The 26,075-nt window shown below is 37.2% G+C and overlaps 1 protein-coding gene across 1 annotated transcript in view; it reads right to left on the reverse strand.

Annotated features, from left to right (window-relative positions):
• LOC129514562 (rho GTPase-activating protein 15) overlaps positions 1 to 26,075 on the reverse strand; it is a 617,088-nt gene that overhangs the window by 211,788 nt on the left and 379,225 nt on the right. The window contains exon 10 of the mRNA XM_055333243.1: positions 15,718 to 15,816. Coding sequence (XP_055189218.1) covers positions 15,718 to 15,816 — 99 coding nt within the window. The remainder of the gene's footprint in view (positions 1 to 15,717; positions 15,817 to 26,075) is intronic.

Below are 26,075 nucleotides of genomic sequence, written 5' to 3' on the forward strand. Positions count from 1 at the left end.
AGGCAAATGCAACGCTCTAAACTGAGATTCAAAGCTTTGCTTATATAAATCAAGGATTTAGGGCTTTGCTCTACAGATTGAAATTCTGTAAAGACATACATTGTTCATCCTTGGAATCATGAGATCTCTGATTTCAGGCCTTTCTCCTTTCTGCACCAATGCCTGCAGAAATCACAGTCTTGGAGACTTCTCCCACTGTGTCATTCTTCTGCACCTGCATTGTGTGTGGAGCTGCCTGTTTTAGACCACTGGGTGCATCCGAAACCTCTCATCCCTGAGGTGGCCTTAAGTTTCCCCAGGGAACTCAGCCTAAGGTTCATCAGTGAGAGACAAACATCCCTGAACGACTCATGAGGTCCTAGATTTCCAATGTACTTGCAGGTTTCCAAACAAACCTTAACAAAGACTATGATACCCAGTAACAAATGCATTTTTATTCATTCATTGGCCAGAATATCAAAGGAAAACAATGACCTTGTTTTGCCCACATTTGGAACGAAGTACCCTACAAGCAAAACCCAGAGTGGAGGAAGATACTAAGCTTGGGAACATAGCATGCTTTTAGAGGTGTCAGCGTGATTTCAATTGCCCTTCTTTGCCTTATCAGAAAGAACAAAATCGAGGAAAACCCTTCTTCACTGTTGCTTGGAAAAACTCAAGTAGGAAATAAAGACTTTTAATGAGAAATTGCTGTTACTCTTTAAAACTGTACTCAAGGGGGAATGCCTGGGTGGCTCAGGGGTTGAGTGCCTGCCTTCAGTTCAGGGCGAGATCCTGGAGTCCCAGGATCGAGTCCCACATCGGCTTCCCTGCAGGGAGCCTGCTCCTCCCTCTGCCTGTGTCTCTGCCTCTCTCTCTCTCTGTGTCTCTCATTAATATATAAATAAAATATTTAAAAATAAAACTGGACTCAAGGTAACACTCAAAGGAGTTTTGAGGATGTCTGAACTTCAAGCTAAGGTATAAATGGTATTCCTCAGGTGGGTTTGCCAGAAGGAAGGTGTCGGAGGTCAGACACAGTGCCCAAGGGGACATTAGAGTAATGCAACAATCTAGGAAAGAAAAAGAAGGGAGCAAATGAGGACCTAAAATATGTCCTGATTCGTCCTAGAGTTGTCCTTGTTCAGACTCATGTTTTGCCTCAGTGACAACTTCACTAACAGGTCTGTTGTTGTCTCTTTATGGTTTCAGGGTTTCAGACTCCTTTTCTAACTTTAATTCAACCCACCAACATTAGTTATAATATCCTGCTATAAATATGGAACTCAAAATCACTATTTGAAAATGTTTGAGATTTAACAACTATTGCCCCTGCCCACTGTGCTGTCAAATGGGACAGTGACAACAAATGACTCCAGATTTTGAGTATAAAGATTTGTTTTCATTCTTATATGCCATGTATGTTGGAAATAGTAAACAAGAGGAGACTTTAAACACCTTGAAAAGAGATGTTACTGTTCACAAAATAGTATTTCTGTGCAATCTCCAACAGTTTTAAACAGATACACTAATACTTTTCTTTGTTTGGGGGATACAATTTGTGGGAGTTAATTAAAAAAATATATATATAAGATTTTAAGAACTCCTTTTACTCTTTCTCCTTCAATGCAAAATGTTATCATAATACAAAATATTATCCTGCTGATATATCCACATATTAATTTAAATATTAAGTTTCCCATATTTTTGTTCTGTAAAGACACAGCCAAACTATATTTTTTGACCTGTGATCCTTGTTTTGGATCTCTGGTGGTTGTTTTTTGCACATGGCACTCTCATTGTTTCTGGGGCTCCTCAGGAATCCAAAGTGTCTCAAAACTATTTCCAGTTAAGAAGAGTAGATTTCTAACATTAGTTTAATTTCTATCCTAATAACTTTTCCTCTTATGTATCTTTTCCGGTAGTATACTCAGTAATATATATATCATATATGTATATGTTATATATATATATATATGTGTGTGTGTGTGTGTATATATATATATATATATATATATATACACTTTATCTGCTCCTATCCATAAAAAGCTTGTGAAAAAAAGTCTTTCTGGTGGGAAAAAAATTTGAAAGGAAAACATGTACATACATATATCAGACCAAGAATTAAAAGATGAACATTATATGTGAGGAAACATTATAAGAAGGTTTCACTATATTAGTTTTTCCAAGTCAGTGTTCCAAGCCAGTCTTGGATTATGTGTGAAAAGTAAGAACTCTATACTGTAACAGGTGCTGGCAGGAAACTCCCATTAAAGCTTATGAAAGTTATGCCTGTAAAGTCCTGGCATCTGAGAAAATTCTCGCATAAGAATGCATTATGCATCAGATTTTTCTCACTAGAAAAACAATATGAGGCTGTGACTACTTAACAGTATTCCCAGTCACTATTGCGTTAACATCATCCCTTGGTGATAACATCTTTGGTGACCTTGTGCTAAATGTAAAGTATGGATCAGCCTTCATTTCAATACTGAGAGCATTCATGGTCTTCTATACATAACAACAGAGATGTTGGTCAACCATCTGTCTGTCTTAATCAGAGCATAAACCTGAAAGGTTTTCTTCCCCTTAAAGTCAATAGATTTATACTAATTGATCCACATTTAAAAGACTGACTCTTCATATGCAACATAACAAATGTTTATGAAATTTTACTGGAGTTTGGAATAGTCTATGGAATGTCAGATAGTAATTAACATAGGTTTTAAATCTACAGTATTTAAATACAGTATTTAAATACAGTATTTAAATACAGTACAGAGTACACTCATGTACTCTAGAAAGTACTAGAATTATATGTGGCACATAGTGGGTGCTTAGTAAATGCCATCTTTGTTTTCCGTACATAAATCACCCCATATTTGTATGACCATATCTTCAAAGACTAATGTTATAATTCTTTGAACATAAACTTGCTCACCTTGAAGTTAACAAGTGAAACCTCTTTCTGTTGGCCAAGCTCACCTTTCTGTCCTATAAATTCTAGAGTTTAAAATCTTTCTTTTACCGACATTTGTCTATTGCCTGCAACTGAGTAAAAATTCTCTTTATTCAATGAATCTAACATTTATAAGGAATTTGATTTAAGCCCAATGGGTAATTTGGATCTAAACCATTTATTAAATTAAAAAATGAGATAAAAATTTAGACTGTAGTTAATGTTAGACAAAGCCAAGTGAAATTGGTTGTGAGCCTGTATATATTCTGATGTATGTATCCATAACTAGGTTTGTAGCTACAGAATGGATTAAATGTTACCTGCTTACACTTATATTTGCATGTAGTTTTAAATATGCTTTTCATGTATCAGTAAATATATCTTTAGTAAAAAGTCTTCAGTTAGGGTAATATAGTTACCTTCCAAGAACACACACACACACACACACACACACACACACACACCCCAGCACCAACTCAGGCAGTCTGCCAAATGTGGTTGCTGTGAAAAAGGTTTTGCTTTAGGGCAGTAGCAAACTAGCTCACCACCCCGCTGCCCTGTCCACTCCTCACCACATGGTTCTTTGCTGTATCCTGAACTTCCCCTCCTACAGTGAGGGAACATTTCTTCGGACTGTTTTATTGCCAATATATTTTTACTTTGTATGATGAAATGAAACAGGGGACTGGTTTCATTAGAAAGAGAGGTAAACAGAGCATTAATTAAATTTGCTGATGATACTAAATTGGGAGGAACTGTGGACATCTGTGAAGACAAAAGAATCATACAAATGGACTTAAGGAGTTTAGAAATATGAGCAGGAAATAATAAAAAGAGATTCAGCCTTAAATAATGCAAGCTAATACATTTGGGAAAAGATAATCAGAAACATGGCTATTCAGTGGATGGTAGATGCCTGGAAAGTGGTGATGGTGAAAGGACCTAGGGGGTGATAATGGGGAAAATTATACACAAACTTACAGGGAAGTAGGCATGGTGCCCAGAGGGTTATATATAAAGGAACATAATTTTTGGAACCGGAAAGATGATAGTCCTACTCTTATGATACTAATAGATCTCAAAAGTATCAAATTTGGCTGTAGTTTGTTGAATCTGTCAGGTACATGAAATAATTTAACACTGCTTGTTGAGAGACTGATTTCACCCTATAAAGGATTTTAAAAGTCTGTTTTGTCTGAAACCTGTCCTAAACACCTGAGTCATTGCTCTATTTCTGTCTTATCTTATTGTAGATTATTAGTAACACGGTATATCATACAGATACAGATATGGATATAGATACCAATATGAGTATAGATACATATTGGCCATGCTGCAAACAAACAATCAAAAAAATCCTTACTTTTGCTTATAAGGTAGTTTCTCTTCCTTCTGGATAATATGACTTCACATTATGTTTCAAGAGACATCTAGTCACTATGTCTTCTATCAGTTCAATGAATCTTTAGTATATAGGATTTGATTCTCTAAGGATAGATGCAGGAATGGATGGATGAAAAGGAATTTTGGATAATATCCATCTATTCATCCATTTAATCATACATAATGAATTAAGCCCCTACCATATGCCAGCTTTGGTGTGCTAAGCACTGAAGAGACAGAGATGAACCAGACACAATCTCTAGACTCAGGGACTCATCCTATAGATGGCAGGTAAAGACACTAGCCCATGCTACAAGGGCTATGTTAGGGAGAGCAAAGCTATCATTGGAACACTGTGGAGAGAGATCTTAATAACGTTCAAGAGACCATGAAGGGGTGGTTGAGCATGTAAATCAGAGGATTTTCCTGGAAGAAGGGGACTCCTGTGCCATGCACGAGTGGATGAATGTGAATTTGGCAGGTGGATGGGTAAGGAGAGGGTCCTTAGAAAGAAGGAACAACATATGGAAAATATATCGACCTTTGGAAAACATGTTGTAGTTGATATTCTTGGATATAGGAAGCAGCTTATGAGAATGTGAAGCTGGACAGTAGACAGAGGTCATATGCTTATGGGGATAATTAGTATGGAATTTTGTTTATCTTGATGGAAAAAAGAAGCCATTGGAGGGAGATTCTAAGAAGGCATATTACAATTCCATTTGTGTTCAAGAGGGATAATGCTGTCGTCATTGAGAAGGATGGCTTGGGTGGAAAACAGAACAAAAGCAATGATCTCAATTAGGAGGTTTATCTCAGAAGAAATTATGAAGTTCTAATCAGGACCATAGCAGATGAAAGGAAGAATTAGATTCAAGTGATAGTAAGAAAGGAGAGATAATTAGACCTGGGCAATGATGCTCTGTGTAAGTAGAGACAATAATCTAAAATATCCAACATATTTCTTTTTAGAAGAATGGGAAAAATTTGCCATGATGCCATTGACAGAGTTAAGGAATAAAGAAAGATGAATAGATTTGTTAGGGAAAGTGATAAATGCAGCTTGAAGAAGTTGAGTTTGAGATGCCAGAGGAAAATTCAAGAAGGCTTATTCTTAGACCTCAGCTCTGAGAATAAGACATAGCTAGAGGAGTCATTCTGAAATAGGAACTTTGAAGTCATTGAAGAAATCGTTGGAGGTTTTGCTATCACTGAGATCACACTAAAAGAATGGATAGAGGAATCCCAGAGTCAAGAACTAAATCCAGGGGAAAACACACATTTCCTATGCTGTCAGACTCTGGCCTAAGCACATAGACTCCAATATCATGCCATGCGATTTCAAATACAGGCCGATTGCTGACCTTTAAGACAGAAGGAAAGAAGCCTTACTACAGTGATTATAGTACTGTCTGCTAGGTCTTCCACTGCCCTGTAGGAGACTAAAGAGTTAAGTTAGTCCAAACAGTCAAAAATGCAAAACATAACAAGAAGAGCATCGTTTTTAAGACAGGAAAGATAATAGTCCTATTTTAAAGGCACGTGCATATTCAAAGTCTTTAGAGACCTTTTCCTAGTGTCAGCAGAGTTTAACTTTTCTGTCATGAAGTCAAATTTGGAAAAAATGAAATCAATATCCAAGAGCAAAATCATGTCAGAATTTAGACTATTGGTATCCTATCTTCATTAACTTCAATTGGTAAGTCTGTGTAGTTGACCATATATATAATCTTTATTTTATTTTTTTATTGGAGTTCGATTTGCCAACAGATAGTATAACACCCAGTGCTCATCCCGTCCAGTGCCCCCCTCAGTGCCCGTCACTCAGTCACCCCAACCCCCTGTTCACCTCCCCTTCCACTACCCCTTGTTCGTTTCCCAGATGTAATCTTATTTCAAATTCTTTAACAGACTCTTTCAAAAAATTGTCATCAAAATAAAAATGTTCTCAGATTTATGTAAAAAATAAACACTGAATCAAGAAGGTGTGATGTTCACGGGGCAGTAAACTACCACAGAACAGCACCAGCATGTTATTCCAAGTCCGAATTAGAGGAAAAGATGTGATTCTCTACTTCCATGTGGTTATGAGACCTGAGCCTACTCCTGACTATTGTCAGGCATGTCACTTATAGGTCATACCTGCCATTCAATTATTTGATTACAAACAGCAGGCTGTTGGTGTTGAAACAATGTCTAATGGGATATGACTTCCTCTGATGAAAATGAGTAGAGACTGGATATTCCATTAGCTGCTGAACGGTGCACTTAAATGTAGTATCCCAAAACTGATGAACGTAAAAATCTTCAAGGAAACCTACCTTCAAATGTTTAGTGTAGCTGGGTATCGATAGAAAAGAATATCATTTACAACAACATAATATACTGCTATCAGAATAGTTTACATGTTGAAAAAATAGATTTGGAAACCATGCAAATCATGTAGCTGCCTTCAACCAACAACTGTCGGTCACTGATTTATTTTTCAAGTTTCAATCATTTGCAGGTGTGCAACTTTCCATGAAGATTTAAGCAATGTTGGATATAACCTATCAATTCATTCATCATTTATTGAGAATCCAGTAGGTGCTAGGTACTGTGATGAGTTAAAAAATCCACGCTCTCTAAATGAAGTAGCACACAATGCACTGAGGGTAATAGTTTAAATATCTTTCTTCTGTAAGCTATGCTTCCACTCTAAATCTCAGGACATTCATATTTCCTTTAAAAATGTATGATTTTACATTTTTGGTTTACAGTCTACTACTATAAGCTCAAGAACTCTTCCAGCAGTTATCATCTTAGAGCTATTTTGGTTTTGCAGTTTTTTCTCTCAAAGTGTTCTGCCCCTGAGTTTTTTTTTTTCTTTCCTGAATTGAAAATAGGAAGTGGCTCGGAAATTATAAAATTTGGCAGAAAGGTATACAACTAGCAAGGAAAAGATTACTTGAACCTAAGACAAACACTTCTAATTCCATAGCCTATTAGACTATAAGATAATCTTGCAGAGAATTTAGAAGAATCTCTAAGACATGAATTTTTTTCAGGAGGATGAGTAAATTACTCTAAAATATCTGATAGGGGAAAATATGCCATGTTCAGTTTTATGGGCCATGCAACTACTTCTGGAATCTGTATGTCTCTTTTAATATATATGTAGTATAACAATTAGTGCTTCAATTGACACACTTCATTTGAAAGTGTGAAAATTCCTAGGAAAAAGAAATTATTTCTAGACATTTTAAAAGGAAACATTATTTATTAGGAAGTCTACAAAGAATATAATATTTTGTTCTCATTCATAGGTTACTGAATTTTTAATATTTCTTAATTACCATAAATTTTTAAGCTCTAGGGAAGTATTTGTAAAAATAAAACGTATAGATTCTTGTTCAACCAGTAAGCAACAGATTATTTCACAAAACAAAGTGACACTCTGTGAGAGTTTTGATGATGTTTTTGATAATTATTTTTTTAGTCAGTTGGTTCACATTATGCAACAAGAATTTTAAAATTCTATTTAAAAACTACAAATCCGTTTTTGAATCTCAGGGCAACAAATATTTGAAAATGTCTGTCTAATTTTTTTTTCTTTTTTGCGCCTTTTTATTGAAAACCTGAAAGCTTTCCAAATGCATGTGATTTTTTTTTTCAAATTTTGTAAACATTTGCTTCCAGGCTAAAACATCCTGCCAACTTTCAGCCAAGATTATTTTTATGGTTGAACTATTAACTTCCGAATATGGGGGCTTATAATAGAAAAACCCTCAGACCCAGAACTCTCATCATATAAATGACACCGCTATAGGATATTTTAGACGATCACATCTCGACATGAGGAGGTGTTGCATTATTTAAATCCTCCATTCACACAATAAGAGACTAATTTCCTAGGGTATTAATTTTGGCTCTGTTTCCTTCCAACTGACTCGAAGGGAAAGTATGGCAAGAACCTAAACTTTAACATGGGGGTGGAACTGGGGGTGGAGGTTGGAAATTAGACTCAGGCTTTATCTGGAAGAGATATTATTTATTCTCATGCATTCTGGACGCAAAAGTGTGGGAATATCCACTGACTGATTTGGCCAGAGCCACACTGCTGGATATGTTAGATAGCCCTTCTGGTTATTGAACTGCACATTTATTCCTCCATTAACTTCTGTTATGTTTAAGCTCTCTTTCTGATAATAAGACTGTTGTGTATTGCTGGATGTAGATAAACTCCATGAAATGTCACTAATAAGTACAGCGAGTTAATTCCTAACCCTGTGTATACACAGAATTTGTGAACATCCAATGTAAGCTTGCCCTCCACAGCCAGATTTGATTTACAAATATTTTCTTGAGTGGGAATACATTTCTCTGGAACAGAGAAGCAGGTATCAGGTAACTCTGGTTGACTTGGAAACGGGTTCCATCACTGTCTTCTCTTCACCATGAGACCTCACAAGAGTGCCCTCTTATCCACATTTGTTTTCTTAATTGCAAAACGCAGCTTTTTTCTCTCTCTCCACCTTGTCATCTCTGATTTCTTTTGGTTGTCTTTCCCCAGTTTCTCTTTTATACTCTTGCTGGCTGTTTCCTGTTTACTCTTTTTTGATTTTGCCTTCCCCTCTAGCCCTGAATGTGGCTTTCTTACAGACACAGAGGCCCCAGCACGACTGCCCCAAAGAGCCAATTCCGACTTGGACTCAGCACAACGCTATAGCTGTCAGGAAGGTGGCTGTCGTTGGGGTTGCACTAAAACAAAACAAAACAAAACACAAAAATGCAAAACTGGACTTAATTTTAACTCAGAAATAAAACCTAAGGAAAATCTGCTGCAAACTTCCACGGAGCTTCTTTGAGGATCAGCTCTTTTGTGATTGCATGTGGATGCCTAACTTTAGGCATGAAAAGCAAGCACTTAAAAAAAAAGAAAAAGAAAAAGAAAAGCAACACATAGGTCAGTGCCCTCAGAAACATTTTTGTTCAGTCCACAAATATTCTCTGGGGAAAAAGAAAAAGTGCTTATCTTGAACTCTTGATTTTTTTTTTTTTGAGCATGTAATTTTTATCAGTTTGTTTTGTTTTTGTTACTTTTTTTTTCACTCACTGCTTATAAAACTAGCAAGCAGAAGTCTCTCTGGAACAAGATAGAATCATAAAAGTTTTCAAGAATCTCGTCACAAACTAAACAGTACAAATTGCACATTCCTCATGGAAGTATCAGCCTTTCGTGCGTGCCTGGATCCAACTATAATAGATTATCCCAAAGTGGGAAAGAATGAACAGTACAAAATTAGCAGAACTGGGAGCAGAGCTTGTCTAGTGAAGGCAATTTGATCTGTACTTTAGGGGTCTGGATTCTCAGGCATCGGGAAAAGACTATGTAAAGCTTTATTTTTGCAAGTGAACACTTGCTGAGATCTCAAGAGGCAGACTGATGCACTGAATTGAGTATCAGGAAAATTATATTCACAAGTATAATGCTGGGTATGTCTTAGCATAATAGCTATTACGATCATGTCTGTTATTGATATAATAAATACATACATGTGCATACCTTACCTAATATGCAAATGGCACTATACATCTACAGTAAATATCTACATATTTATTTTATGTATTTGAAGATGCATGTGTTTATGTGTATTTGATGTTCAGAATTGTTATGAGTCAGATAAGTGTATCCCCGAGTCGATATATAACTATACCTTCGTATAATTTAACAATGACATCTAAATATTCCCACATTTGAGGAATAGATCTCGTTTATAATGCCATGGGCTTACTGATGTGACATTCTCCCAAACTTCGCGTAATAGCAGAGGAATTACCAAAAAGAAATAGTTAAGGTATAATAATAATTTTAGCCATTCTTTTTCCAAGTTGCTATAATCTACCCAAAGATAACTAATTGTTCAAAGTAAACATTCCACTCCGACCACAAAAGGAATCCATTACACAAACATATAATTCACAGTCATTTTTAGTGGGTTGTAAACAGTTTGGAATGAGCATAAAATGGGACAAAAATCAAAGTGAGCATTTTGAAATGAAAAAGTGTTTGCTACAAAAGGTCAGTCCCTTTGCTTGGCAAACTATGTAGAAAAGCCTGGGAAAATGCTGATCACACAAGCAATGAGAGAATTTGAAAGCCAACAGCCTCCTTGTTTCTTTAAACAGACATCGGAACCTATAACTGGATCCTGTCAAACAAACGACAGCAAAAAAAATATAACAGCTGCTAAGAAGTCAAATTGAGAGATAAAGTTTTCAAGGCTAAGGACCTTCTCAGAAGTAGACTAAAGGTCTTTCTTAAATCTTTAAGCAAGGTTATGGATCCCAGGGTGGCTTTTAGGCACCCAGTCAAAAATGTAACTTTGTGTATCATTCTTGTCATAGTATTTTTGTGTTCCAGAAAAAAGAAAGAAGACAAACTTGTTGATTAGCATCTGCCAAGACATCCTGCAAAGTAGCTTATAGTTGGAATCATCAAATTTGGAAGACATGATATCATTTATTTTTAATTGTGGGTAAAAAAAAAAAAAAAGAAAAACAACCCACCCCACATAATATAAAGATTACCATCTTAGCCATTTTTAAATCTACAGTTCAGAGGTGTTAAGTACATTCGCATTGTTTGCGACCAATCTCTAGGTGTCATTTTCATGCTGGGAAATAGTCTGGGGGCATACTGACCAGAATCAAGACTCGCGGAGGAAAACTGCAATGTTAAACCATATTTCAAAGCATGAATGCCTGTCCTAATGAAATTAACTTTTTTCAAAAGCCCCATGACCTTACAGACAAAAATATATTAGATACACAAAAATATATTAGACTAGAAATATGCTTATTCATTTAGTTAACTCCATTATATATGAAGGAAGTCTTTGGAAAAGTTTGGTATTGTTGAGTGGAAAAAGGACTCTTTTGAGTATCTCACACGAACTGACTCTGTATATTGCATTGGCATGATATGCCAGGAAAATAACCTGGTGAAATTAAACTTCTACTCTCACCAGAAGGTTAAAGCTAGACAAATAGGTGTTTGTTACTCAGGGTTTATTATGTCATTTAAAATATATTTAATTGTATACATAGTATTAAGTAATATTTCATAATATATTTAGTATATTGGATATATTTAAGGTATATAGGGTGATTTGATGAGATTACTACAGTCAAGCTAATCAACATACATCTCCTCCCATATCTACTAATTTGTGTGTGTGATGAGAGCACCTGCAATCTACTGCCTTAGAATAACTATAGTCATCATGCCTGTACATCAGACATCCACATTCATTTATCCTATACAACAGCAACTTTGTGCCCTTTCTCTAATAACTCCCTAGTATGTGATTTTTTTTTAAAAGATTTTATTTATTTATTCATGAGACACAGAGAGAGAGAGAGAGGCAGAGACACAGGCAGAGGGAGAAGCAGGCTCCCTGCAGGGAGGTCGATGCGGAACTCGATCCCAGGATCCCGGGATCACGACCTGAGCCGAAGGCAGACACTCAACCACTGAGACACCCAGGCTTCCCCTAGTATGTGATTTTTAAGCAAACAAACTCCCCTTACCTTAAAAAAATATTATAAGGCTTATTCTCTCCTCTAGTGCCTGTTCTTTTCTTTCATAACACTCAACATAGTTTGGTACTCAGAGAGTTTTTTTTTCTTGCTTAATGTATATTTCTTTTATATTGTCAGCTGGTAGCATGGAAAATGAGGCATGGGTAGACACTAAATCTCTACTTGTTGCTGGAATACAGCAAAGAGGATATGTGACATTATTCAACCAATATTTACTGAGTGCTTACAGTATGTCTGGTACTGTGTAAGGCTTTTTCCCAGTGATGCACCTTCGCAGAGTAGCAGCCAGTTATATGCTTTACATAAAAAGAACTACAGGTTAGATTTTTTTTTTTACAGGTTATGTTCTTAATACCAATTGCACCAGCCTTGACTATATACTTTGTTTAAGTGACATCTCCTAAGCCCTTGTCTTCTGAGAACTGCAGATAACCTTATTTTTAAGTAAGCAATTTCTATACACTTTGAGGTCATTCTAAGTTACACAAAGTATTCCATAAAGTAGTGAAAAATGGACTTCTCACTGCTTAGACCTAGATACTACCAGTGTGTATCAATGCCTCCTTCTGCATGCTTGTTTCCCCAGACCTCAAAGAAAAGTATCAGTTGACCTCAGGCTTTGGGGCACTTTATCATATGTATTGAGCATTAGCAGATCAATGATTCGATATTTGCAGAGCTTTGGAAGAAAACACATAAACTGAGTTTTTCTTTGGCTACTTACAATCCTCATGTACATGGTCTACAACTGTAAAGGCAACACAAGCGTGAACAAACCACTTGGAAGAGCTTTAAAGACTAACAGGCTCCTTTACAGTTTCCCTCCAAGTTTTGTGTATGTTCTCTAGGCTGAGCAGACAATGTCAAAAACCACAGAAATAGCTCTAATCCGGTTATAATAGTTGGTGAGAGGGAGAATGCTCTGGTGGTTTAAAGGAATAAAGGAAACCAAATCAAGATAAGGAAACACACTAAACAAGTTATTCGCTAAATTGGTTTACATTCAGCTCACTAATAGATTTTCTTCTAGGCGTGTCTGTGAGATGCAAAATTTAAAATGTGACTAATATCACTTTACAAGGTTGATTAAAGAATGCAACTGTGCCAAGCACTGGGTAGATTTTCCCTGGGTAGACTATGGGGGCATGAGCCACTTGGTTATGTCAATTGCAAGCCAGTAAGACAAATAACTGAATGAATGAATGGAAGAATTAATCAATCAATCCATGCATCAGTCAATCAATGGTGAGATCTGCCTTCCTGATACTGTTTCATTCAAAATCAAGCATGTAAGAAGCATTTAAAAAAATACGGCTAGAATTGATTGATTTTTTTTTTAATATAAAGGTGGGGGAAATAATCTTAAGAGAAAAAGAGAGAAAGGAAACATATTTTCGAAGCACCCTGTGTACCGCTATCGTGAGTTTTGAGGCCATTTCCCTAAGACTGTGAGAGTAAACACACAATATTCATTAAATGTGCCTTTCCCATAACTGGTCCATAAGCATTTCCCATGACTCTGCAGTTGAGTATCTTGGCTGGAAGAGGATCTGGCCATTAGAAGGAGGGCTCTAGATATGCTGAGTCCCAGCCGTGCTGAAAGACTTGGCACCTTTATATGCTACTTCCTAATACCAACCTCGGCATAAAATGTCATCAGAAGCCTGCATAAACATTGGACTTAGATTCACATAAATTATTTCTGTCCTAAGGTGCTTTCTGCCAGAATTTAGTAAAAACAACACTTTGAGTAAATAGAATTGGCGTATAAATGTAAGAATATTAATCCAACAAAATGATCATAGAAAAATATAATCAAAAGTACACACTTGTAAATCTTGCAATGATGGGAGAGGTTTATCTTGTGCCTCTGAGTTTTTATTGAACATTTCCATAGAGTTCCTTTAAGCTGACACTGCCAAAGTGCTTTGAATTATCAGTTGCTTTGTGGAATTGTAAAGTCTTTGAGTTTCATTAAAATGCTTAGGAGTTATTTTAATAATCATATGTGTGATTAGCGCCTGTTTAGTGCTGGATCTACAAATTCATTTTAAGAGTAAACATTGGGACAATGAAATATAATGCCAGATACGATTGCTGCTGTCAGCAAAAACATTGTCTTATTTTATTAAAAATCGCCAACAAAATGCCACGAACAGAAGATACAGTTCTATTTATAGATATTTTTTCCTCTACAGTATTATGGTATCTGCACACCACCAGGCTGTATCTAGCAGAGTTTTCATTTTGCCTCGGGTGTGTGCGTAAATAGAGAGGTACAGAGTCCTTTTATTATATGTGCACACGTCTTATTATGTACAGCTCCCCCAAAGTCCTATTCGAATAGTTGCTCTAATATAACAGCGCTCGCACCGTCAGTGCTGAGTATTTTTAAGTGGATGAAGGTTTCCTGAAAATGATGATAATTTAGCTATTGGCAATAATAACATTATAACATTCTCAGTGATCCATTTTGGCTTTAAGTACTTATTAAATAATATTTATTCCTAAATTATGAACTTACAAAATTAAACGAGATTGCAATGTGCAATAAAAACACACTTCTCTCTAAACTCCAATTGACTCCATTCCTCACAGATACCTCTCCTTGTGTTCATTCTGCTTTTACTGTTTTCTACCCTCTGCGAGCTCTCAGCTCTTCTCTCTGATGTGTTGATAGGCTTTCCCCCAAAGCCACTCTCTATCTACTTTCCCTACCCACTCGTCCCCTTCTTGTTATTCTCTCATTCCCTACTGATATGGGAATAATAGGATCCCAAGGCTGTCCTTACAGTATAATTAAAGTATGAATTTCCAGGAGTTGGAAATTGCAGGCCATTTTTATTATGCTTCTATAATAAAGCCAGGTAACATTGAGAGAATTAAAATGGCTTTTTTCTAGTAGATAACTTGGTAAAGATTTTTTCCCCCTTGGTTCTATTGTTTTAAGAGACTGGGAGCAGAAAATGGGAATAGATTCACCAATTCTTTTTCTGAAAACACCTCTATCTTTTACATGATATATATCCCCCTAGATCCTGGGAATATGTTGTAAACTTGTAACAGATGGTGATGAAGCTTCATATTTTTATACAATACATTTTTTTGAGATTCTGCATCTACTGTATGTATCTATCAGGGAAAATGACCTTGAATGAATGAAGTCATAGTCTGAAGGAAAAACACCCCACAGATAGACCAGCAAAGAAATGATGAGTCAGTTGGGTTGTTTTGTTCCCCGTGGTAAGATGAAATAATTTCTGATGAAAAACAGAATGTTGAAATATGGGAACCAAAGGTCGTCTTAACACTCAAGGTGCATCTGTTAATTGTTCCAGGAGAACCGGTTAGCCATATTCTATAGTGATCAGAGACACACGGAAGACGGGATATCACTGTTTGCAAGTGGGAACGCTATTTGCTTCACTTGGGTAATGTTGGGGGCTTACCAAAAATTGTTCTGGCACAACATCTACCAGCATGAATGTTAGGAGGGTTCTAACACTGTGAGTGCTGATATTTTATGAATGTTTTATCACTGGCTTGAAAACAAGAAGTTTGCAATTGAATCAACAACATGTCAGACAGACAAAATATTAAAAAAAAAAAAAGAACATTAGTGGGAATTACTGATGTCCCTATTGTAAAAACAAACTGAAGTTAATAAGAAACTTGATCCTCTTAACCGATTAACAGAAGTCAAGTTTTAATTGCATGGCTTCCCAGACAAATCAAGTGGCGCTGTTAACTTGAGCATTGGTTGTTTAGAGGGTGCGCTAATGGGGGAAATTGCTGCATATTCAGTTACCCACCTCTTTTTTCGACAGCTTCAATGCATTGCTTTACAAACCGTGGAACTGTGGAATTTTCACGTTCACACACTGTGTGCAGATGAGAGCCAAAAATTTGATCTGCAAAAGAAACAAAGATGAGCTTCATTAAAATCCAAGATTGCGTTGTTCTTTAATTTGATTCTGTTTCCATATCCACTGCGTGCTAAAATCTGCGTCTTGCATAGGAATCAATTTTTTTGCTTTAATTCCAAAGGGTCTATTGCAGAGATACAAAGGCCATAACTCCCTCTTTTATGGAATAGGACTCTGGGCCCAGAGAAAGAAAACTAACACTCTGCCATCGATTAGTCAGGGACGACAGAGTAAATTATAGTCTCTCTGGGCATAACTTTGTTGTTTATAAAGTAATGACAAGGAATTAAGAAAACTTCTACAAGATGATGAATCTTAATGAATTGGTGTCTTGAGTGTTTTAGAAGAAATTTGCCAATGATTGTAATTTTATCAGTGTATTTCGAAGATTTGTTCAGTGGGTCAATGATATTTGAAGAGGCACGTTCCAGATTTACTTTGAAAGGAATTTTTTAGTGTCTTTCCTGCCTTAGATTTAGATGCCCTTTCTCTCTCTCTCTCTCTCTCTCTTTTTTTTTTTTTTGGATGCCCTTTCTCTTGTAGAATCTAAGTATCCCCTATCCTTTACAGCTCAACTCTGACCATGCTTTCTCCAGAAACTCTTCTCTTCCTATCTCAGCTTTGTGTCTCCTTTCACACGGGTTCTTTGGAATACCAGTTCCTCGGGATGCTAATAGGCAATTTGGGAAAAAAAGTCCTGTGATCAAAACAGCTTAGCAATGTTGAGTTAAACTAAGTTAACCAGGTTTCTTTCATGTGTATTTTTACAGCATGTGACAGGCCAATCTGCACCGAGAATCTCCACAAAGGGCTGGAGGATGCACTATAGCCCGAACTTATTCGAGTAAGATCCTTTCATTTCAAAGGGCATCTCTCCAGATTGATGCTTCTGAGAACACACTCTGAAGTACTAGCCTGGTCTTCTCACTGGGAACATGATTTTGACTGCCCTGCGGTGTGTATTTACATTTATAATATGTGGAATGTATTTTCTCAAAGCATATTTGGAGCATCTTCAACCTCTTTGTGTTCATGTAGTCACCAGTGCTCAGCACAGACTCGGCCCACAGGATTCACTCATAGATATTTTTTATTGTGTTAAAATATACATAACGTAAAATTTGCCATCGTAACCATTTTTACATGATCAGTTCAGTGGCATTAAGTGCATTTACATTCTTGTGTAATCATCACCTCCAGCCACTTCCAGATTTTTTTTAAAAAAAACAGCATAGATGTTTATTACTGATAATGAAACAAATATTTAGTGGTTTCAAGGACTTCCCATCTTGCTCAAAATGAACTTCAGTTCCCTATTGCAACTTCCAAGGTAACACGTGACCTGCCCTTGTACCCATTAATTGAATTCATTTATTTCCTCTCTCCTTTCTCCCCCCATCACTTGCCAGCAGCCACTCTGTCCACATTGCTGACTCTTGCCAATACCAAGCACACTTCTGCCCCCAGGGACTTTGCACCTACTATAGCCTCTGTGTGAAACTCCATTGTACTAGGTCACTTCTGTTGCCTTTCCTACCCACTTTTTGCTAAAACATGGCCCCACTGCACTTGGAACCTTCCATGATTCTTTCTTGTTTTATTTTCCTTAGAGCACTTATCTCTGCCTGGTGTATCAGACTGATGTGTTTCCTGGTTAGTTATTTCCCCTGCTTAGAATGCAAAACCCAGGAGAGTAAAGACTACACCTGTATCTTTTCTTCCTGGGTCCCTAGAAAGCAATCTTTGGCATATACTAGAAGTTCAATAAACATTTATTGAATGATTGATTGCAAAACATTGTCTTCATCATCAGTGGAGGTCTTCAATAAATTAAAAAAATATATTTGTAGTAGAAGTGGTGAGAAAAGCAAAATTCAACACGACAGCATGGTAAGTAAAATATTACAAAGGCATAGTCAAAATGGAATGTGTTGATACGTCAAGGAAGTCATGATTTTCATTCATTTCTTAGAAAAGGTGATGGCTTGAATTAAGGGCAACCCAGCAGAAAGGGAAGTAATTAAGGCTAAAGCATGAATATATTTCAATATGAAAATGTGTGTTTTCATCCAAGAGACAGAAAGATGATAGGCCCAAAACATAACAGTGTAGAGAAGTGGGAAATAACCATGGGTATTTGCTTTGAATACTTGGTCAAATCTTGAAAGATTTGTTCAAAAACAGTGAGCCACCACTATAACAAAAAATGACATAAACTATTACTTAAGAAAAATAACCCCAAACTTCAGATGCAATATTTAAATCGGCCAGAGATTAGAGTCTGGAAGAATTACTATAAAGTACAAAACCCTCTAATGCAAATTATGATTCAAATCAATTTCATAAATATTTATTGAGCATGTGGCAGGACATCAGACCAGCCTTTGGTGCTCACGGAAGACTTCCCAGAGAAGAACCAAATCTTTGGGAGAAGTAAGGCTTAAGTGAAGTGGTGAGAGAGGGGAGAAGAGGCCATTTAGGGAAAACAGAAGGAAGGTATACAAATTTGATGGGAAGAATGGATGTTCTGGAGAAATATTCACTTTTATTTAGAGAAATCTTGATGTACTAAGCTTTAAAAAAATGAAGTTGGCATTATGAGAGTCTTAAATATTTAGTAGCTTGGTTAAATTATTTGAAAGTGTGCAGACACCAATGCTTTCTTATACATACACTATTCTCTTCCCGATTTCTTTCTTGTTTTTAGAGTCCATTTATAAGACAGATCCTGGAAATGTTCCCTACTGACTTCTGCCATCCTTGCAGCTCTGGGTAATTAGATACTTCTGATTAGTTGACTGTAAGGAGAGATGATTTCGGAAGCTACAAGAATTTTTCTTTTCTTTTCTTTTTTTCTTTTCTTTCTTTTTTCTTTTTCTTTTCCCTTTCCTTTTCTTTCTTTCTTTCTTTCTTTCTTTCTTTCTTTCTTTCTTTCTTTCTTTCTTTCTTTCTTTCTTTCTTTCTCTTTCTTTCTTTCTTCTTTCTTTTCTTTCTTTCTTTCTTTCTTCTTTCTTTCTTTCTTTCTTTCTTTCTTTCTTTCTTTCTTTCTTCTTTCTCTTTCTTTCTTTCTTTCTTCTTCTTTCTTTCTTTCTTTCTTTCTTTCTTTCTTTCTCTTTCTTTCTTCTTTCTTTCTTTCTTTTTTTTCTTTCTTTCTTTCTTTCTTTCTTTCTTTCTTTCTTCTTTCTTTCTTTCTTTCTTTCTTTCTTTCTTTCTTTCTTCTTTCTTTCTTTCTCTCTTTCTTTTTTTTTCCCAGATAAAAGGAGAGGGGTGTATTAAGGCACTCTTTCTATTTTCTTTCTGCTTTGAACATCACTGTGCAATCATGTGATGCTTGGAGCTACTGCAGCAATCTTATCACCATGAGACAACAAGCTTGTAGACAAAAGCTAACAGGATTTTAAAAAGTTACAAAAAAACCTGAGACCTCAATGACATTGTTGAAGTTCTAAATCTAAAACATTTTTTCTAGATTTCTTACTATGTGAGATAATACATGTCATTTTTCACTGAGCATTCTATCCCCTACAGCCAAAATAATCATAACCAAACGGAGGCACGTGGTTTGAAAAAGACTGAACACAAGGAGATTAATTAAGAGGCTGATGTGATTGCCTAGGAAGACCAGACTAAGGACAGAGTTGTGGTAAATTTAATCATTATTCATGATTCTTCTCGTCCTCTCTGAATTATATTTATGCGCTCACCTCCTTTGCTGTGTGTCTGTGTGGAATAACTCACTAGAGTGGGGAATATTTATTCCTCCAATTTCAATGATGTTGGGCTTTGGACAATGTTGTGTGAGTAAAAATGACAATGTGTCAGTTCCAGATGGAAGCCTTAAGATGCATTACAGATTTCTACTCAGCAGACTACTTTTCTGCTATTGCCAAGACAAGAGCTTCCCTGGGTAGCTGTTGCCCTTTCAGTCTGAGCTCCAGACTGAAAGCAGTTCCAGGCCAATGCTCAGTTTAGGGACAAGTCTAGTCAGACCTTCCACTTAAAGTATAATTGTCCAGTCAGGCCTACCCCCGGCAACTTGACCCACAGACTCATGAGAAATAAATGCTTCTTGCTGTACTTCAGAGATTTTGTGTTTGCTTGTTATGCAGTGATAGCTTACTGATAAAGATGATAACAGAAGTCCAGGTTGTTGGTGACCTAAGCTATGCTATGAGAATGAAAACAAAGAGAATTTTGGGATCCCTGGGTGGCGCAGCAGTTTGGTGCCTGCCTTTGGCCCGGGGCGCGATCCTGGAGACCCGGAATCAAATCCCACATCAGGCTCCCGGTGCATGGAGCCTGCTTCTCCCTCTGCCTGTGTCTCTGCCTCTCTCTCTCTCTCTCTCTGTGACTATCATAAATAAATTAAAAAATAATAATAATAATAATAAAAAACCAAAGAGAATTTACAGGACATGGAAACTGAAACTGGGAGCAAACAAATAGATTAAAATAATTCTAAATTTGCTAGGAATGCGGAATGATGCATCGGTTTAGATTCCACCCTAAGAAGGAGTCCCAAAGGAAATTTCTCTCCCCTTAAAATTAACTCATTATGCTTTATCTAATATTATGGCACTTTTTACTTTGTATTCTCTCCAGATCGTTTCAGTTCTATCACATTCAATTCAGTGAATATTTCATGAGCACCTGTCATGTGTTGGATATTAAAAAGAATACAAATATTGAATTTTTCATTCAGTAACTATTTATTACATGCCCACTATAAGCCAGACATTGTGCTCCAGCTGGAAAATGCAGTGATGCATGATGCATGATATCCTACAATCTGGGGGGGTGGGGTGGGGGGGTGGTGGTGGTAGTAGATAATAACTCTCATAAATATTCATAATATAATGTGATTAGTGCTATTGCATGGCTGTTTAATAATAACAGTGAAGCTTCATTGTAAACTATGTAAGCCAGGCATGGTTCAAAGTATTTTATGTGTTCTAACTTATTAAATCTTTACACCAATCATCAACCCCATGGTGGTAGATACTATTAACTCAATTTTATGGGAAAGGAAACAGAGGCCCCAAAATATTGAGTCCCCTGTCCATAGTTACAAAGTTTCGGGCTCCAGGGGAAGAAAAGAGATAAGAACCTCACCTACGGCAATGGAAGGTATGAAGGCGTGATTTTGTAGGATTTATTAACTGGATGTAGAAGGTGAGCCAACTCACCAGAGAGAGAGAGTACATCCTAGTTTCTTGCTTGATGAAAAGAGACTGACATGAAGAAGGAACATTGAAGGTTCTTGGAGAAGAACAAAGAGATGGGTATTTAGGGGCAGCTGGGTGGCTCAGTGGTTGAGTGTCTGCCTTCAGCTCAGGTCGTGATCCTGGGGTCCTGGGATTAAGTTATGCATTGGGCTCCCTGCAGAGAGCTTGCTTCTCCCTCTGCCTCTCTCTCTGTGTCTCTCATGAATAAATAAATAAAATCTTAAAAAAAGAGAGAGAGAGAGAGATGGGTGTATTCAGGAGTGAGGAGAAGAATTTCAGATGAGGAAGAATGATGGTGAGTGATAAAGGCAAAAAGTTCCCATGGAATTTTAACAATTCAGAAGCTATCACGGTGACCATGAGGAAAATGGCTTTAGTAGAATGGAGCTGAAAAGCAGATGGTTGTGTATGAGGTTTGAAGAGAAGGTGAGGAGGAGAAAACAGCAAATGGACTTCTGCTAAATTTAAGAAGTTTTGTGCTGGGGACGCCTGGGTGGTTCAGTGGTTGAGCCTCTGCCTTCAGCTCAGGCCATGATCGAGGCCCACATCAGACTCCCAGAAGGGAGCCTGCTTCTCCCTCTGCCTATGTCTTTGCTTCTCTCTCTGTGTCCCTCATGAATAAATAAATAGAATATTTAAAAAAAAAAGAAGGAGAGGTTTAGTGCTGGAAGTTCTTTAATTATAAGGGAAGCTGGGATTTGGGAAAGATTTTGAGCTGGGTGGATAGGAGACAATCTCAACCATAGGGTGTTTTGCCTTAATGCATTGGAGAGGGTGAGGTGTGCTACTGGCTACTTCCGGCTGTTCAAAGTGGGAGGTGGGGGAGGTGCTTCACTGCCACTTACTGGGTGGTCTGGGCAAGTGCAAGCAATCCCTCATTGAAAAACTGTCCCCTCCTGATTGCCAATAGTGTCCTCATGAGAAAAGAGCCTAGGTATGATCAACATCATTAGACAGATAGAAGATGTTTGCTTTTATCAGTTACCAGACAAGGCAAAAATTGTCTTATTAATTCTAGCCTCTTTAAACTGGCCATACTCAGTCAAGAAGGTATGGCTCTGGAAATAAAAACTTAGCCTCTGTGGTGAAGCTGACTGAATGAAAAGCTGTCATAAAATCCAAGCCAAAGCAATGAAATTCTCCCTTAAAATGATTAGAATTGAGGTCCTACAGACTGAGGTAGTTAGCTCTAGGGAATTAAATAGTAAGGCTGTCTGGATTTAGATACTGGGGGTTGGGGCAGCCATTCGGGGAGATGGCTGTGTGCAGTGGGTGACTGGGCCCGGGAACAGGAACTAATTTGCGGAGAGAGAGGAATGAAACAGACACATCCTAGGTCTTCACTTTCTGATGCCTAACTCCAGAGATCATATATCTTTTCCATGGAATGCCATGACATATTCTGGGTTGTCATGATGACTCCCATCTTATATGAATATTTTTGAATGAACTTCTGTTTATTGCAACTAAATAGACTTGACTAGAACATGAACATAGCATTGGCCAGAAGGTTTCAGGAGAGGGTTTATACTCACAATAGAAAATGCCAGTCTTGGCTAAAGAGCTCCATGAGATCCACTGTTAATGATGACACTGGTTAGGAAGAGTATGGTGGGTCTCTATTGGTTTTACCAGCGCTGTGACTATTCTCCTATTCTCCAGTAAGATCGCTCTGATTTTCCTTTGAGGATGTTGTCTTTCTCATGTTGGCTGCCATTTAGTTCGGGTAGTGCTGATTTCACCACCTCTAGCTCCAGGGATAAACATGAATTTCCTCTACCTGGTCATAGTAATTGGTTCAGACATGAACACATGGCCCAGATTGATCTCATGGAGTACATCCTAGGGCTTTTTCTAGTGCTACTGGGAAAGAGGAGCCTTATTTCTACAGGTGTTGATAAACTATTGGGATATGAGTCTGAGCTTCCAGAAGCTATGTTACCACCTTCTGGGAAGACATACTGGAGAATTAAGCCAACAGAGTGGAAAACAAGCTGAGCAATGGAGGAAATTGAGATGTGATAGCATTTGTGTCCCTAGATCCAATCATGCCTGAAGCTATCCTTGTCCCTTGAACTTTTCAATTAAGTAGTCCAATAAATTCCATCTTTACTTTTGCAGTTTGGACAGGTTTCTATCAATTACAATGAAAGGAATCTTGACTACAACATTAGCCTTCAACATAAAATGATGGATCATGTAACTTAGAGGAGATGATGGTGCACATGAAATGACTTTGCAAAGTAAAAGTGTTAGCTAAAGAAAGTAAATCATAAAGATTTAGCTAAAATGTCAATGTCAAACTTAAGGGCTGTTGTAGGATTACCACCCATCTGTAAATTTGATATAATCCAGGGTTTGATACACCAAAGAGGACCATTAAATTGTGGGAATGTGTTTGACCACAGAACTTTCCATCTTAAAATAGTATAAGGAAAGGGGGAGGGAGAGAGAAAAGTATTCTTTTCTTGGCAAGCGTTAATGAACTATCTTTGCCCCCTAAACTTCCTTGCTTGTTGTCCTGGCACAACACTAAGGATTATTTCTGTTTTCCCCTTCTTTATGATATTCCAAAAAATGGAGCAGCCCAGAACCCCAAGCTCCCGACTCCCTACCTATATTCCCATCTGTGGGCTCGCTGGTAATCCTTTCTTCCTCTCTTAACAAATTTTTGTATTTAGAAAACACCTCTTGCTAGAGGTGCCAATATTTTTGGAGTACTCCACAAATGCCTATGGCCTTGGCTAGTGCGATCATTATGTCTTCCTTCTCCGCTTCAGCATTTATACCAGGGGTGGCAGGCAACACATTGGTTGGAGAAAATCCATTTTCAGCAATTTTTCTTTGAAAGCATCTTTTGGTGAGAAAAACAAATAGACCTTCCACATGACTGCACTTATAAATCATGTTGTTTACATAATGAATTAGAGTTTAACTAGGAAATGGTGGTTTTTAATCTTTAAGCTCTCAAACTTTGGACCGATTTAGTTAGTTCATCAGCATATAACCAGGTTAAGTCTCCCAGATTACAAATTAGCTTCATTCTCCCTCATCTCTGCTATATATTTTTTGACAAATTATGGAAAGAACACCCAGTAATGGGATCTTTGTCAGTTAGATTCCAAATGAATCAAAACTATGAGGAAAACTACTCAATAGAGGCAGTTAAATGTTCAAATAATGTGACGGTGTTATCATCATTTACCCAGGAAGACAGTCTCCACATGCTTTTCAAAATGATTATTCTGCTTTCAGGATGCAGAGCCGTTGCAGCTAGTCTAGTAAATTTTTAAAAGGAAAAACAAAGCACCTAGAACTACACATACATGAAGAACATAGAGAGGAATAGAAAACAATAATAACAAATCGAGTGGCTTAGACCCACCCCTCCCCGCTTCAAATCAGACAAGTATTTTGGTCATGAGGTATATATAAGGGTTTCAGCTCCAATTTTAGAAAACCACTGGAGTATATGCTTGTTTATTTATTCACCTTTTATTTGTTTATTTATTTTGGTTTTGGAGAGAGAGCACACATGGGTGCCTGTGCAGAGGGAGAAGGAGAGAGCGAATCTCAAGCAGGCTCCACACCCAACATGGAGCTCAATGGGGCTTGACCTCACAATTTTGAGACCATGACCTGAGCCAAAATCAGGAGTCTGATGCTCAACTGACTGAACCACCCAGGCATGCCACCAATGGGGCTAACTTACACAAAGAATATTCAAATGATACTGAGGAATGAGAGTGGGAGGGAGCTCAAAGAATTTACTAGGAACTCAAAGTAACTTATTAATTACTGGAGGCTAGAGAACCAGTCTGGGAGATGTTTCAAACCAAAGGTCCAAAGGAGATCCACGAAATATGAAGCAGGAAATACACTGCTAGGTCAGAAGTCTTCCAACTCTGAGGGCTGGTTCAGGATGCTTTTTACATTACCACCTCCACCACCAGCATTGTTCTAATGACTTATACTCTTCAATTGCTCAAGATGGGAAGTTCCAACAGAGGGATGCCCAGTTGGTTGAGATTATGTTAAAAAATGGTGGTAGGATAAGAGAAAAACATAGCCCTAGTAGCTTCCATAGTAGGTAGCCTGCACTTGGAAAATTTCTCCGTCCACAGTGCTACACACATGGGCACGTCATTTCCCAATAGGTTGTTATAAGGGAGGGGCGGTGATACTGAAGGGCAGAAGTAATATTCTCAACATGGGTAATTCAGCAATTTAACTGAATTTTTCCTTTGATTTTTAAACTCTAAGTGACATTTGGTTTTCTTTTTGAGAGTATGTTTCTACACCAAAACTTTCAGATTACTTATCAAAGAATCCTGGTTCTACTTTTATCGTTTATATTTTCTCCACTTCCATCCTTTATTACATTTCTTTTTCTCCTTTAAAATACTCACTATATGAGCCTTCATGGTATAATTTACTGATAATTTTTGGAAAAATGGGTGACTTAAATAAGTACTATAATTTATAGATGGCTTATCTCTTTGAACTAAGATTCAGAAAAATATGTTTAATGCTAAAACATTACTGAATCTAATCTACATTAAGTGTTTCATAAGGTACTATGTTATTTTACAATGCCTTGGGGCTTTGATTTAAAATATCAGCTACTGCTTTTTGATACACAGACACCAAAAATTGGGCTGATTCTTTGCTTAATCTCTAATATACATTGCAAGTGAAGTAAATTTCTCTCATTGCCTTGTTTACTTATGATTTTTTTCTCATAAGAAGCAAATACAGAAAAAAAACATAATTATTTTAACTTTTAAGTAGTTTGGAGTCTAAATAAATAGAAATTCTAAATATGTACACTCTTGTGTATAGTTTTCCCCCACATGTTTATTCGTACTTGTAGCTCATTAACCTAATAGATTTTAAAGTCCCTGCTGGATAATGATAATGTCTATTCTGGAAGGACTGTCTTGGAAGAGATTTGCCCAGACTATGGAGAAGATATCTCCAAACAAGGGTAGCTGTAGTCTGTAGCCTCTAATCAAAGTT

This window comes from Nyctereutes procyonoides, unplaced genomic scaffold (assembly GCF_905146905.1).
Source record: "Nyctereutes procyonoides isolate TBG_1078 unplaced genomic scaffold, NYPRO_anot_genome, whole genome shotgun sequence".
Lineage (NCBI taxonomy): Eukaryota > Metazoa > Chordata > Mammalia > Carnivora > Canidae > Nyctereutes > Nyctereutes procyonoides.